Source organism: Ornithorhynchus anatinus, chromosome 1 (assembly GCF_004115215.2).
Source record: "Ornithorhynchus anatinus isolate Pmale09 chromosome 1, mOrnAna1.pri.v4, whole genome shotgun sequence".
Lineage (NCBI taxonomy): Eukaryota > Metazoa > Chordata > Mammalia > Monotremata > Ornithorhynchidae > Ornithorhynchus > Ornithorhynchus anatinus.
Window position 1 is genome coordinate 39,704,065 of NC_041728.1, and position 15,888 is coordinate 39,719,952.

Below are 15,888 nucleotides of genomic sequence, written 5' to 3' on the forward strand. Positions count from 1 at the left end.
TTCTGGAAGAGGAAATGATTGAAGTTCCCCCAAAAATATTCATTTATTTATACAAAGTTTTTGAGAGTAATATTTAAAAACGAAAAACAAAACACCTCAACCCGTGAGTTTGGGGCCAAGTCAATGAACGATAGACACAAGTAATTTGCCAAAATACCTAACACGCCACAGCACCTGCTTCCAGGATCAGAGGGCCGTAGGGGGCTAGGGCCGGGGACCCATAGCATCGGACGTCGGAGTGGATCTCAAGCCCACTGGGCCAGGCTGACCTGGACTGTGTCTAACAAGAAGTCCAGGGGAGCGTGGGGGCGAGCAAGAATCAGAGTCACTGAGGAGAGGGGCGGGGAGCAGTCAGAGGGGCAGAAGGCAGGAGGGGGTGGATCACCCTGGGGGAGATATTCAGCCTGCTCTGGAGGTGAGCAGCACCACGGGGCATGGTATTGCTATCGATTTGGTTCGGTGGGTATCGTCCCTCCGGTAGGCCCTTAGGATGCTAAGTGATGCAGTTGAGCCCTTCTGTACAGGTAGCGGGTTTGTTTGTGATTTCAGATCCATAGTAGCCAGCGGTACAGTTTTGGGTTTTTTCCCCTCCTTGATGACCTGTCTGAGAGGAAATCCTCGCCTGTTTGGTTTCACGGAAATACTCTCTAGATTCCCAGATGATTGACAAGTTGAGTTTAGGAGCCAACCTGAGCTTAGATCAAAACTGTCTGCCAGTCTCTCCTTCTCTTGGCCATTCCAGCACCCCCTTCTCTCTCTGCCCATCTTACTCCACCAAAATAGCACAACTCCTTGACTCATCCCTCACCCCATCATCCAGAAACAGAAAATCCAGCATTCTGGGGAGTCTGTTATAAACCCTCCATTCTTCACCAAGTGATTCCCAGACCTAGTGAGCACGAGGCAAGTTTCTAAAGGGAATCGCGAACTCGGCAGATTGTCCCGAGCCAAAGGGTGTGGGCGTTCAGACCCCTCGCTGAAGTCTGTTCCCTTGGTTTCCCCTCGGACTGGGTGGTCAAGACAGTGGCAGTTTCTCTTTCTCTGTCATTCTCTCTCTCTCTTTCTCTCTCTCTTCTTTCTCTCTCTTCCTCTCTCTCTCGGCTGCAGGTGGGGCAGTTCGTGGTTCAGCTGCACTTACAGGATTTCACCACCATATTGGAGAGCTGCTCCACCTTGGGGGTCCTCCCAACATAGTACAGGATGGTCAACGGCTCAAGGTCCTGGGGCACGCAGCAGGGTGAAGCAGATGCTTCGGGGTTCAGCGTGTTGTACAGGCCCAGAACCTGTAAGGAGACATCAAGTGTTAGAACCCCAGGTCTTGGGCAGTCGGGACCGGGAGAGCGAGCCCCCTTCCGAGAGCACGGCACGAGGGCCAGGATGCTCGCCGCTCTCGGGGCTGGCCCGGCGTCTCCCGGAATCTTCTCTGCTGAAGATGGGGCTTTGGGTTTGATCGGTACCAGCATTGGTTAGCCCTTGAAAAGTTTTCCATTACAGTGGGACCCAGGATTGGACTTGTTCAGAATTTGACCCATTTAGGAAATACCCTACAGATAAGAGGATTCAATCACGAGAAGCAGCGTGGAATACTGGATAGAGTCTGGGCCTGGGAGACAGAAGGTCGTGGGTTCTAATCCCGGCTGTGCCGCTTACCTGCTGTGTGACCTTGGGCAAGTCACTTCACTTCTCTGTGCCTCAGTTACCTCATCTGTAAATGGGGATGGAGACTGAGGGCCCCACATGGTACAGGAACTGTGTCCAACCTGACTAGCTTGTATCCACCCCAGCGCTTAGAACAGTGCCCGGCACACAGTAAGCGTTCGACAGATACCACAATTATCCATAATTAACGAGTGCACTTAGTAATAGGAACAATCACCCTCCAGCATTCCTGGTTCAACTGGAATCTTAAGAAGACTGAAAAGTAAAAGTAAACTAAAAGTAAGAATGGGCTCTGTTAAAAACAGAGGGTTTAGACCCTTAGTGAATGGAAATGTTTGGTGTCTTGTGTGGGAGGGCATGTTGACGCTGTGCTGTGGAGAATCCCTGGTTGATTACTTGCCAGGATTGTGTCTGCTCTTATCTGAAAAGCTTATGGAAATGGACGCTCTGAGCCAGCTAGGGAGCCCCCTAGCAGCTCTACATGGAGCAATTTGACTCTGGCCCAGGACTTTGGGACTGCCCTTAGGACTCAATCATTCAGTGGTATTTAGTGAGCGCTTACTTTGTGAAGAGCACTATACTAAGCCCTTGGGAGAGTACACTCTCCAGTTGAAAATGTCCTGAACCCCCCGCCCCCCCTACTCCCCACCTCCATTGTCAGTGACCCTCATTAAATAGGAATCTGTTACTAAACAAGCTTACAACCCATTGTAGAGGTCCTTTCATCGTGAAGTGCTACGGCAACTGCAAACAGGGGCCCACTGCACCAGCGAAATGCAGCCTCTTCTGGGGTGGAATGGAACAGCTGTTTTCTGCTCACAGTGCAATAAGTCAAGAGAATAAAGGAAGGCCATCTAAAATTATAGCTGGAATTTGGGGGCGCCAAATGTGACAAACTGGAGGCTGGCCAGAAGGCTGGCATTAAAACGTAGGCTCTAGGAATCTATCCCGGTAACATCGTCAGGGCCAAGGTATTGAAATTAATAATGATGGTATTTGTTAAGTGCTTACTATGTGTCAAGCACTGTTCTAAGCGCTGGGGTAGATAGAAAGTAATCAGGTTGTCCCACGTGGGGTTCACAGTCGCAATCTCCATTTTACAGATGAGGGAACTGAGGCACAGAGAAGCGAAGTGACTTGCCCAAGGTCACATAGGTAAGCGGCGAAGCCGGGATTAGAACCCACGACCTCTGGACTCCGAAGCCCGGGCTCTTTCCACTAAGCCACGCTGCCTCTCATCAGTTGAAAGGACTACATGGGAGGGTCACTCCTGGTGATCGTGGGCGAGGAGAGGGAGGGCTCTTACCGTGCTATGAGTTGTATCAGCGCTGCGGAGGTATGGGCAGGGCCCTGAACAGAAGTTGGCATAGTAACCCTTAGGCTCATGGACCCACTTCCAGCCCAAGTCCTGTCGGAAGTCAATGTAGAGCGGTCGAACGCAGCAGTTTTCCTCCAAGTTCCTGAAACAGAACATTCCTCTAAGATGAATCTGGGAAGAAGCTTCAGGAGCTTCTGGAAGATCAAGAGACTTTGCAGGTATCAGGAGGTGTCTCCGTCCTGAGAATGAGAACGAGACTTCCTGGTTGGTCGTGGGAAGCTGGCCTCGAGTGGGTGCGGTCTAGGAATCGGGCAAAGAAAAAATGAATTTCTGGGAGGCCGCCCCAGGGTCATGATGGTTGTGGGCCAGGAAGGGGTCTACCAACTCTGTCATATCATACTCTCTCAAGTGCTTAGTACAGTGCTGTGCACACAGTAAAAATCACTGAGTGATTAGTTGGTGATCAGGATGATCTAGTTACTCGGAAGGGGAGAGGAAGTCGGCAAAGGTGGCCCTGTCCAGCTGGAATCACCCCAGGCTGCAGTGAAAGCTTAAGGAAAATGATTCTGTTTAAAAATCCAAAACTAAGTATTAAACCGTAACCCTGCCACCTAGAAGTTTATGCTACACTCAACCTTCCAACCTGGGTCCGGAAATCTACCAGAAGTAGGTTTCCCGCTGCGCAAACTGAATTCAGAAGCCACCAGGACTGTGTTTTATCCTCCAGTAAATGCATAGATCTCCTGAACCCATTCTGTAGTGAATGTCATATCCATAAAACATCACCTTCTCTAGTGACTTAAGTCCTTCTAGCTTAAAAATGCGGGATCAGAGACTCTTATCGATCAATAATAGTTACCAACTGCCTACTGTGTGCAGAGCACTGTACAAGGTACTTGAGAGAGTACAATCGACTTTGAAGGCCTGATCCCTAATCTCAAGGAACTCATAGTCTAATGGGGAAGACAGACATTGAAATTGTACACAGTGTACATAATTGCTGTGGGGCTGAAGGTGAGGTGGGGTACAGATCCAAGGACATAGACAATGCGGAAGGGAGAGGGAGTTGGGGAAGCAGCGTAGGATATATTTACCTAAGTGCTGTGGGACTGGGGATGCACTGGTATCCAAGTGCTTAGGAGGAACCGACCCAAGTACCCAGGGGACCCAAAAGGGAGGGAGAAAAGAGGTTTGTCAGAGATGGTTTCTTGGAGAAGATATGACCTTAGCGGGACTTTGAGGATGAGGAGAGTGGTGGTCTGCGAGCTATGAAGGGGGAGAGAGTCCAGGCCGGAGGGAAGGGGCGAACGAAGATTCGATAGCGTGAGAGATGAGATTGGGACGTGGCGAATAGGTTGGTGTTAGAGGAGTGATTCGTGTGGGCTAGGTTGTACTGGGAGTTAAGTGAGATAGGAGAGGGAAAGCTGATTGCTTAAAACCAATGGTAAGGAGCTTCTGATTGATGCAGAGTTGGATGGGCAACCATTGGAGATTTTTGAGGAGTGGGGTGGATGATTTTTTTTTTTAGAAAAATGACCCGGCCAACCGAGTGAAGTATGGATTGGAGGGGAAAGAGGCCAGAGGCAAGTCAGCGAGGCGGCGGATGCGATAGTCGAGGCAGGATATGACACGTGCTTGGATCAGCATGCTGACGTTTTGGATGGAGAGGAAGGGGTGGATTCTAGAGATGTGCAAGTAGAACCAATAGGATTTGGCGATGATGCAGGTTGAGTAAGAGAGATGAAGCGTGGATAATGCCCAAATTACAGACTCGTTAGAGTGGATGGTGGTGCTGTAACCTGGATGTTAATTCTTTGGTGCAGATCTCTCAAAATGTGTTTTTCTTCAGGGCTTTGCTACCCAGTGGGTCTCCCCAAGAACCAGGAGGCTATTGAATAACAGAACTTGTTGTTTCAAGCAAAGATCTACTTCGTAAAGCCTTGGGCTCCTCGATAGTTCCCTTGGAACTGGCATCCCTCTGGCCAGCAGGGAGCCCAGTGACGTGTGACTCACAACCCAGGTGGAACCTAGGAACTCTGCCTTGGTTCCCGCTACTTGATAAATCCTGATTCATTCCCTTGAAAAGAGACCCTGGGAGGGGAGTTTAGAGGATCTCAGATTGTTTATTTGAAATAAGAAAAAGTTGAAGGTGATAATAAAAGCCTCAGCTTTATGAAATTAATATATACATAAAATCCTCTAGCCTGTAAGCTCCTTATGGGCAGGGAACATTTCTACCAGCTCTGTTGTGTTGTACTCTCCCAAACACTTAGTACAGTGCTTTGCGCACTGTAAGTTATCATTAAATTCCATTAATCGATATAACTACAACAGCTATCTAATGTGGGGTGATTGACATAAGGGCTGGGAAGTGCTACAGGGTTCAAGTGGGAGTTGGGAGGATATGAGTTGGGGAGAAGAGGAAGTGGGATTTCCAAAGGATTTTGAAGATGGGAAGAACTTTCTTAGAAGAGGAGGAAGTTTCAGGCAAGGGGAAAGGGGTGAGCTGAGGGGTCGGAAGGAGAGGAGTCAAGAATGAGCCACAGGGAGGTTAGCTTGAATGCAAGTTGGGGTGCAGTGGGAGAAGAGAGTTGACAAATGAGAGGGAATGAGCTGATGGGATGCTGGTATCTTTGGGTCCCTGGATAATTGACTGAGGAAAAGCAGTGTGGCCAAGTAGAGGGAGCATGGGCCTGGGAGTCAAAAGGACCTGGGTTCTAATCCTGGCTCTGACACTTGTCTGCTGTGTGATCTTGAGAAAGTCACTTCACTTCTCTGTGCCTCAGTTCCCTCATTTGTAAAATGGGAATTAAGACTGCAAGCCCCACGTGGGACATGGACTGTGTCAGTCAATCGTATTGAGCGCTTACTGTGTGCAGAGCACTATACTGAGCACCTGGGAGAGTATAATACAACAATAAACAGCCACATTACCTGCCCACAAAGAGGTTACAGTCTAGAGGGCAGACTCCAATCTGATTACCTTGTATCTACCCTAGTGCTTAGAACAGTGCCTGGCACATAAGAAGCACTTAACAACTACCATTAAAAAGAGGAGGAATTCTTTAATAAAATAACCACCTCCCTGAGCTACCCACAAATGGGTTTTGATCACATGGAAATCTCGCCAGGAGTAAAAAAAAAAACCAAACAAAAAACCTAGAATAACAAAGAGAACAACAATGTTTATTTCCAGCATCCCTTCCAGACTCACCCCCACAGATTCCCGCCCTGCTCAGAACTGGGTATCCTTGATATTATCTGACATGGCCTAATTAGCTCTCAGGAGTAGAGTGGGCGCACAGGCTTACCGGAAACAATAGTTGGTATCGAGCGCCCGTTTCTTTCTCAGACTTCCTTGGCCTGGACTGTCAAGTCGATGTGAGGGTATCATCATCAGAATCAGATGAGGGTTGTGGTGGTCCTTCTGCTTTTTCAGGCGCCCCAAATCTCCCCGGCCGTGCTCCTCCTCATTATCGACGCCTGGGAAGGCAAAGGGAGGGTTAGAGAGTGTTTTCCTCTGGAGGAATAGGAGAATTTAGGAAAAACAAGAAGCTAACATTTTTGAGAGGTCTGCAGCATCCCAGGAATTTTTTAACGGTCTTTATTAAGTGCTTACTATGTTCCAAACACTGTTCTAAGCGTTGGGGTAGATACCAGTTAATCAGGCACAGTACCACCTCTGAGCCAATAGCTGGCCAGCAGGGAGCACCTACCACATAACCTAAGTAGAACCTTGGCTCCACCCCATCAGTCAATCGATCAGCCAGTTGTATTTATTGAGCGCTTACTGCGTGCAGAGCACTATACTTGGGAGAGTATGATATAACAGTGTTGGTAGTCGTGCTCCCTGCTCCTTGTGGGCTAGAGGAAATCTGAATTTCCTAGTTCTAGAGGGCTTAGTACAGTGCTTGGCACATAGTAAGTGCTTAGCAAATACCATAATTATGGGGCTTATAATTGGTATTGAAAATAGGACCAGGGAGGGCAGCTTAAAGGAATTGGGACCGTTTAGGTGGAAGAAGAGAAAGCTGGAGGTGATGATAAAGACTCAGCTATACAAAGGTTTATTTTCACTGGCATGAATTTCAAGGCAGTAGTCCCCTAGGCCGACGAGTTGTAGATTGAAGAGTCTTGCTCCCTTCCTCTCTTATGATTAGGATGGTCAGTGATGGCACTCGAGATTACTGGACACTCCTTTGTGGAACTCTTAGCGCGCACCCACAGTATCAGGAGACAGACTAGATGAAAAACAAACTGCCAAGGACAAAACCAAAGAACCACCTTAGAATCTCTGGCTTTGTCTAAGCCCATTCCTTTCCAAGATAGCTTCTAGAATGTCTCTATCCAACTAAATAGAGACTACCCTAGGGAAGGGAAGAAGGAAATGTAAATATAGGAGGAGCCATGGAGATGAAAATATAGGCGTCAGAATGGGGGAAGGTGATATGGTGTGCTGATGAAACCCTTAACCTCCACTGCTCTCAATCTACGACTCACCCCCCCTGCCAAAAAAAAAAAAAATCATGACTGGTGTTTATTTTTGTAAAGGATAATTCCTAGCTATTCTCCTTGAAGGGAAAAACAAAAGGAAAAAAGCTGGACATTTCTTGATTGCAGAGGGGATTTACTGCAAGGTTAAGATTGAGGAAAAACTTATCGAAGGTTTGAGAGACAGGATTGGCTAGCAGGGATGGTCTTTGGGATATGTGAGACTAAATCAACATTTATACGGTTGGGGTGGCTTTGTCAGAGTCTTGCTGAAAGGCAGAGGGATGCGTACTACATGAGCTCAAGGTCCTTGTGAGTCCTATGATTCCAGTTCTGGAAACAAGTTGTCACTTCAGCTGATCGGTTGTATTTACAGAGTCCTTACTGTGTGCAGAGCACTGTACTAAACGCTTGGGAAAGTACAGTATTACAGTGTCAGTACATATGTTCCCTGCCCATAATGAGCTTACAGTCTAGAGGGGGAGACAGACATCAGTATAAATAAATAAATTACAGAGAGCACATCCTTGCTATTTGGGGAGTAGGGTTCAGTGCTTAGAACAGTGCTTGGCACACAGTAAGCCCTTAACAAATACCAATGTCATTACGATTAAAAGTAGACCTCTTGAGGGCTTTAGGGCTTGATACCAGGCAATTTCTGGGTCTTCTGCCAGAAAAGCCACTGTATCTAGACAAGTTGCCAGACCTTAGGCATGCTTCACTCAGACCAGCTGGGAATATAAATGAAAAGCAAAAACCTGACTGAGAACTGGAATTGTCTGAGGTCTGTTCCATAGAAACGGCCTCCTGGCACTTCCCTTGCCCAGGTAAGCACAAGCAACCAAGCTAAAATAGAAACACAGCATCATAGCATGGGCACACATTCACAGAGTTCATTCTGGTTTATTCATCCCCCTGCAAACTAGCATCTTGACTCTTTGTCTAGGTGCTAACTGTGTTTCTGGGACCTGAAAGCCATTTCAGTTTGCCACCTGTACTTATGGGATAAAGCAATATTACTCAGGGATTCAGATTTCCGTGGAAATGCGCTTTCTCAGGCAGTGGCATATAGTCTTCCCTGTCCCACTGACCCTCCCATTCCAAAGCGCCAAATTACCTTTGAATTTGATCTCCATCACCTCATGGATATTCTCCAGGATATCTCCATTGGGCTGGAAGCTGTGACATGGACAGTGAATGCTGATTTCCAGTCCTAAATTGGATTCTGCAAAGGAAGGACATTGTTTTTTAGTGGTACTTGTTAAGCCCTTACTATATGCCAGGCAGATACAAGATAATCAGGTTGGACACAGTCACTGTCCCTCATGGGATTTATAATCTTAATCCCCATTTTACAGGTGAGGTAACTGAGTCACAGAGAAGTGAAGTGACTTGCCCAAGAGAGGGAAAGGACCCCTAAGAGTACGCACTTGACCCCTTATGTTCAAAAGACCCCTACCCTTAGGAACTGATAAATGGATCTAACCTATGCCAAATATAGGAAGAGATGGACAAAGGCTTAAGGGGAACAGTTACCATTTTTAAGTAGAGAAAATACCAAGAATTCAGTTTTGAGCCCTAGTTAGAGAGATCAACTTCTCAGGTGGAAAAAAAAAAAAGATTGTTTTGTTGCCTTCTCATGTGGGAGCCAGGAATAAATATAAAGGATTTTCCTTCTTCAGGGAAATCTGCCTGAGGTTAAGGTTGGGGGTGGAGGGAGAGTCACGTTTTTCTCTCCTAAGGGGAGAGGTCAGCATCAATGATTAATATTTATAGGGCACTTGCTTCAACTGGATTCAACTAGTCCTGGAACAAAAGACGTAGGAGTTGGTTCCTGTCCCATTCTCTACATGAGGATCCCCAGTTATTTACAGTAAGGTCTGCGGTGAAAGTTAATAAAACATCTTTTGTGAAGACTTCCCATTTTTATTAAACACTTGGACATCTGAAACATTGGCCTCTGGAAACAAAATAATCAAAATCATTTATAAGCACCTATCTCCCTTGCAGAGAGCTCTGTAAAGTGAGCTAAACAATCATGGCTCCTACCGTCTGGGAGTTTTCAGTAAGAACTTAAGAAGTGGCATTCCTGGGACAGATGAATGGTCTGTAGAGTCCAGTATTCTTCCTCCATGCTTGGAGGAAGAGTAAGAGAGTTGCTTTGCATCAGTTTTCATAGGCAATCCACCTAAAATCCCTAACTTTTTCCACTCCATCCCTATTGTGGACCTCTCAAACATTAATCAAAACCCTTCTTGAACCTGGTGGTATTTTCTGCCTGCACAGCTTCCTCTGGTAATGAATACATTATGTGTGCCACCCACTGTGGCAAGAAGTTTTCCCTTTATTTTGAACCATCTTTAAGCTTCAGTCGGCTGCTCCTCAGTCCCACTGTGTGGGGTTGGTGGGGTGGAGGTGGGGGGGTGGCAGTCACCTTTCATTCATCTGCCCCCTCAGCTTTCCATCTGTCCAGATCTGAGAGCCCTAATATTTTCAATCTTTTCTCAAACACGCATCTCTCCATCCCTTGATTTTAAGGTGACCGACACTGATGTAGGCAGAGGTGTAAAGAACATTCCAGCAGTTGAAGATATCCAGTAATTAAATAGCACACTTAATTCTCCAGGAAGGGCTCCAGGGTGAAATGTTCGTAACCACCCTCCCCTGAGGAGAGCAGCCTACAAGAATGGCAAGCTTTCTGGGCCAGAGCAGAGAGGTCCTCCTCAGTCTCCCCATACAATCCTGATAGAGACCAGTGGAACCCAGTCAGAGTTTCCAAACCCCCTTGGGTCTCCCTGGGAAAATACACCCACTTTATCAGAATTATCTTGCATCTCTCCCAGAGCTTAGGACAGTGCCTGGCACATAGAAAGCTTCACAAATACCCCAGGTATAGAGAAGCAGTGTGGCTTAGAGGGTAGAGCTCAGGCCTGGGAGGCAGAAGGACCTGAGTTCTAATCCCAGATCTGCCACTTGTCTGCTGTGTGACCTGGGCCCAGTCGCTTCACTTTCCAGGGCCCAGTCGCTTCACTTTCCAGTGCTTAGAACAGTCCTTGGCACATAGTAAGCGCTTAACAAAAACCATAATTATTAATTATGATTTGCTATGCCTCAGTTCCCTCATCTGTAAAATGGGGATTAAGACTCTGAGCCCCATATGGGACAGGGATCGTGTTCAACCTGATGACCTTGTATTTACCCCATTGCTTAGAACAGTCCCTGGCACATAGTAAGCACTTAACAAATATTACAATTATTATTATTATTATTAGGCTAGTTCAGCCCTGACTCGGTATCCTCATGGTACGGGGGAGAGGATTGGGAAGACTCATTGACACCTCACAGGGCTCACCTGGGGAAGCAGCCCAGGCCTCCTGAAGGACCTCTTAGGCTCAGCACCCACAAGCTTGGGTGGTGTTATATAATGATGGTATCTGTTAAACATTTACTATGTGCCAAGCACTAGTTCTGTCTAAGCAGTGGGGTAAATGCAAGGTCATCAGGTTGGACACAGTCCCTGTCCCACATGGGACTCACACTTTTAATGCCCATTTTCCAGATGAGGGAACTGAGGCCCAGAGAAGCTAAGCGACTTGCCCAAGGTCACACAGCAGACAAGTGGCAGATCTGGGATTCAAACCCAGCTCCTTCTGACTCCCAGGACTGTGTTCTATCCACTAAACCAGGCTGCTTCTCTAAATTGATTGTTCTCTAGGAGGCCAGTTGGGCTGAACCTAGAGAAAAGATTCACTACCGGGCGGGTAGGTCTTTATGGTATCTGCACAGTAGTTGAATCCACAGAAGTGGATGGCATGACCCATGGTTCCGGGAGAGAGAGAGAGATGAAAGCAAGCGTCCAAGAGCCAAAGATGAGTTGAGGATGAGAGAAACCAGAGCCGGAAAGGATGCCCAGAAAACTGTGGCAAACAAGGCTAAGATATTATCAGCAGCTCAGTTTGGAGATTATTGGTATTCAGAACTTAGCGATGATCCATTCTCAAAGAAGTCAGGAAGCAAGGCTGAGCCTAGATATTTCCTTGTCTATAATATGGCCCAAATTATGGTTCCATATCAACAGCATTAACCGATTGCCTGGTGTGTCAAAAGCACCACAAAAGGCACTTAAATTAGCCTTTTACTAGCGCTGTTACTATACTCCATATTTTGGTCAGTGATATACTCACTGCATGAGGAGGTCAGAGAGTATCGAGAAGCAGCGTGGCTCAGTGGAAAGAGCCCGGGCTTGGGAGTCAGAGGTCATGGGTTCGAATCCCAACTCTGCCTCTTGTCAGTTGTGTGACTGTGGGCAAGTCACTTCTCTGTGCCTCAGTTCCCTCATCTGTAAAATGGGGGTGAAGACTATGAGCCTCACGTGGGACAACCTCATTCCCCTGTATCTACCCCAGCGCTTAGAACAGTGCTCTGCACATAGTAAGCGCATAACAAAAAGCAACATTATTATTATTAATGTCACTTGTATTTTGTGTTCTCTCTCTCTCCCACCCCCTCTTTGATCTTCTTGAAAAGATGTCAAGGTGGTTCTGCCTTAAGAGATTTTGGAGGAGGTGGAGCCCAAATCTTTCAGAGGGTGCTGATAAAAAGTTTCCGTGGAACATCTGACTGGGGTGGGAGCAATATTTGTGACAGGTGTGGGCAAGGATAGCGCAGAAGGAGACAAGTATGAACTTGTGGTGGCAGAAGCCCTCTCAGTGGTTGCTCTTTTTCCACAGAGGTTCACTGGCACTGGAATGCACAGAGCAGATTATGTAGGTGAAATAGGATTGCACTCTGGCAGATTTCAGCCAGTGTGGAAATGGGAAGCAAAGAGGTCCAAGAAATCAGACAGAATAGCAGTGGAGGAATTTACTGGTGAAACCAAGCGCTGTTCACGGGCTAACTGTAAAGAAAAGTACAGAACCTGCGGAGGAACAGGTGGGGACAATAATTTGGATGGTACGGAAAGCCAGGTGGAAGATTCGAGCTCATGGGGACTGGGAAATGTCACAAGACAGAAGATGGGAAAGATTGAGTTGTCACTCTTGATTGCAGAATAATCCTGGGTGACAGCGAGATCTATCGGCATCTTTGCTGGTGGATCCTGGAGGTGAGGATGGGAAGCCAGAGATGCACAGAGGTAAGAGGGAGAGTGGGCAACCACCAGTAGCACTGGGAAGGGTCATTCACGTGAGTGGTCAAATCCCCCATAGAGGGCAAAGATTGGTTTTTGACTGTACTCTGCAGTAGATTATAATAATGTTGGTATTTGTTAAGCGCTTACTATGTGCAGAGCATTATAAACTCCCCAAGGGCAGAGCTCCCTCGAGTATTCATTTGGTCTGTTCCCCAACCATCTCGTACAGTGCTCTGTAGACAGGAGGTGCCCAGTTAATACCATCGACGATGATGGTGGTGTTCCCAGCAGTTGGAAGCCCCGGAGGATGCATCTGGATGGCAGGGGCTTCAAGGGTGGAGAGCATAAGGGAGAGAGTACAGGGTAGATTTTAGCAGCCCAGGGAAGAACTAATCCTGGCACCAGGTAAGGAGAAAGTAAAGTTGTAGATCTGGGCTGCAAACTGGGGAGAAGAATGTGCTGTTGCAAACTCTCCCCAGGGAACCGCAGCCAGGAAAATAAGCAGTGAACAATAAGCCTGTGACCCTTTTAGGGAGAACAATGGGGACTTACCTGGTACCTAATAATCTAGGTAGGCTGAATGAAGCTGTAATACCTTCTGCCTCTTCTTTTCCTTCCCTTTTTGTTTCATTTTCATCAGCTTTAGGGCTGAGAGAGTGGTTTGGGGGTGGTTTTTGAGTGCAGGTGCTACAGGTCATGATGTTCATTTTACGAATCTAGTAAAATACCAGAGTATTATCTAGTACAGTGCAATATCGCCTCTCAGGATCCCATCTGAAGAGTTTCCAGTACCCTACCAGTCTCGGCTACAGGAGGAAGAGTCAAGCAGAGTCATACCCATTCCATTCGTAGCTTGGGCAGTGGCTAGCGAGTGGAAGGCGATCTATTACAACTCAAAACAATAACAATTATGGTGTTTGTTGTGTGCTTACTATGTGCCAGGTACTCTACTGAGTGCTGGGGTGGATAGTGCAATTCGGGTTGAACCCAATCCCTGACCCACGTGGGGCTCACAGTCTCGATCCCCCTTTTACAGATGAGGTGACTGAGGCACAGAGAAGTTAAGTGACTTGCCCCAGGTCACACAGCAGACAGGTGGCCAAGCCGGGATTAGAACCCGTGACCTTCTGACTCCCAGGCATGTGCTCTATCCACTGCACCGTGCCGCTTCACTACTACTCCATGCTGCTGGGCAGCAATGGTATGGGAGAATGGAGGGCCGAGACTCAAGTTTACCATGCGGAAGAAGGCAATGAAAACCACTGTCGTATTTTTACCAAGAAAACTCTATGGATACACTGCCAGAATGATTGCAGATGGAGAGTGGGCCTTTCTGGGAGAGATGTGTCCGTGGAGTCGCTATGGATCAGAAACGACTCGACAGCATAAGACAAGACAAGACAATCCAATAGGAAGTAGTGAAACGGTGAAGGAAAGACCAGAAGTGGTGCGGACAAACCGGGGTGGGGTCCAAAGCATATTTTGCAGAAGGGGAATTTCCGAGAGCCTTTTGAATCTGACGTCTTGAGGCAGCGGAGGTCAGTTCTAAGCCCCACGCCTAGCCCCGACACCTCCCCAGGGGAGAGAGGAGATGCCTACCTCGGTGCAGAAGCCACTCACGTACTGTGTCCGTAACGTCAAAGGACAGCCACTCCGCCGTGCCTCTGGTGGCCACGTTCTTGCCGCTGATGTAGCGCTGCTTGGCGATGTGTTCATCGGGGCGAAGGATCTGCGGGGAAAGGGTCACAGAAAGGAATGAGTGAGTTCCCTGAGATGGGGCCACTCTGTCCAGCAGAGAGCCCGTGCTGAATCCTCATAGGGGGAGCAGTATTGAGCACTTACTGTGTGCAGAGCAGTGTTCTAAATGCTTGGGAGAGTACAATACAACAATAAACAGACGCAGTCCCTGCCCACAACAAACTTACAGTATAGAGGGGGAGACAGACGTTAATATAAATGAATAAATTACAGATATGTACAGAATAGGTACATAGTGGGGACCTATCTGAAATCTGTTTATCTAGATACCTAATAGTTAAAATACCACGCTTATTATTTTTAGCAGTTCAGGTGCTTAAAAGCTCTTTATCCTACGAGGACGTTTCCTTGAGTTCCGTGAATTTCCTTTCTGAGCTTGGAAGATCCTTTTTTTCACAAACCCAACACACCATATCTCTCCCTCTATTCAAAATTCTCCCTAAAATCCCACCTCCTTTCTTCAACATGCTTTCCCCGATTTGATTGCCCGGGACCTTACGTTCCCAACAGCCAACTCTAGCACCTAGGAATTTATTTCTACTCATCAGCAACACTCGGATAAGTGTATATTTAACTGTACACTCAATTATTTTGGCTACTCATAAATATGTTTATGATCGTCTCCCCCATTACTGTAAGCTCTCTGATGGCAAAGAAAATATGTATCAACTCACAGTGTATTGCACCAAGTGGGTGCTCAACAAATACTAGTCCTATTATTACTGTTCCTCACCTGAAAGAGCTCAATCCGTTGCTCATTGCGTTTGGAGCTGGGATTAGGCACCCGCAGGACTCGGAATTCTGCTCGGAATAAGTTGGTGCCATTTTTCTCCACAGAGGACACATTGAATCGGAAAACCTTGGAGGTGATTCCTTTGGGACAGATGCCCAGCTCATCTAGGAGAGAAAACAGAGGAGGCAGTGAATGAGATGGGAACGCAACCTATGCAAAGCGTGCTTTCTACTGGAGGAAAGTAGCTCTTAGCTTTCTAGTCCCGACACCTTAAGGGACTGGAGAGCCTGACCTAAAGGAGAAAATTCTGAAGGGTTTTGAAACAAAACACTTGGAGCGATGACAGTATCAGCAAGTGAGGTGGGAGAAAAGTGATCTGATGAACCCATGTTTGTGGGGTAAAGCCACCGATCAATCAGTGGTACGTATTGGGTTCTCACTGTGTCCAGAGCACTGTACTATGGGCTTGAGAGAGTACAATGCTATAGTGCTGGTAGACATGCCCACTGTCCATAAGCCGGTTAGCACCATTTCTCCTTCCTGGCCGTGAACTCTCCTCCCTTCTTCTTTTCCAATCATCTCCTCCAGTGAAATCCACCTGTCCCACTACCGCTTTCCTAACCCCATAATGGGAATTCACAACTGACCCCCTTCTCTCCCCTTTTGAAAATGTAGATTTCTTAGTGATAGCACTGATTTCCCAGAGCAGTGCAGTCATGTGAAGGTGGTCCAGCTTTCCTTTAACGTGTCTCGATTTCTGGGTGAAGACAGCCTGTGCCCTCCTTTCAGACTGAGCCC

At 47.3% G+C, this 15,888-nt stretch overlaps 1 protein-coding gene across 1 annotated transcript in view; it reads right to left on the reverse strand.

The window, feature by feature from the left end:
• Positions 1-15,888, reverse strand: part of TGFB3 (transforming growth factor beta 3) — a 28,876-nt gene continuing 12,988 nt past the window's right edge. Inside the window, exons 3-8 of the mRNA XM_029059878.1 lie at positions 15,091-15,254; positions 14,199-14,328; positions 8,586-8,693; positions 6,289-6,460; positions 2,966-3,119; positions 1-1,283 (exon numbers count right to left, since the gene is read on the reverse strand). Coding sequence (XP_028915711.1) covers positions 1,125-1,283; positions 2,966-3,119; positions 6,289-6,460; positions 8,586-8,693; positions 14,199-14,328; positions 15,091-15,254 — 887 coding nt within the window. The 3' untranslated portion in view covers positions 1-1,124. The remainder of the gene's footprint in view (positions 1,284-2,965; positions 3,120-6,288; positions 6,461-8,585; positions 8,694-14,198; positions 14,329-15,090; positions 15,255-15,888) is intronic.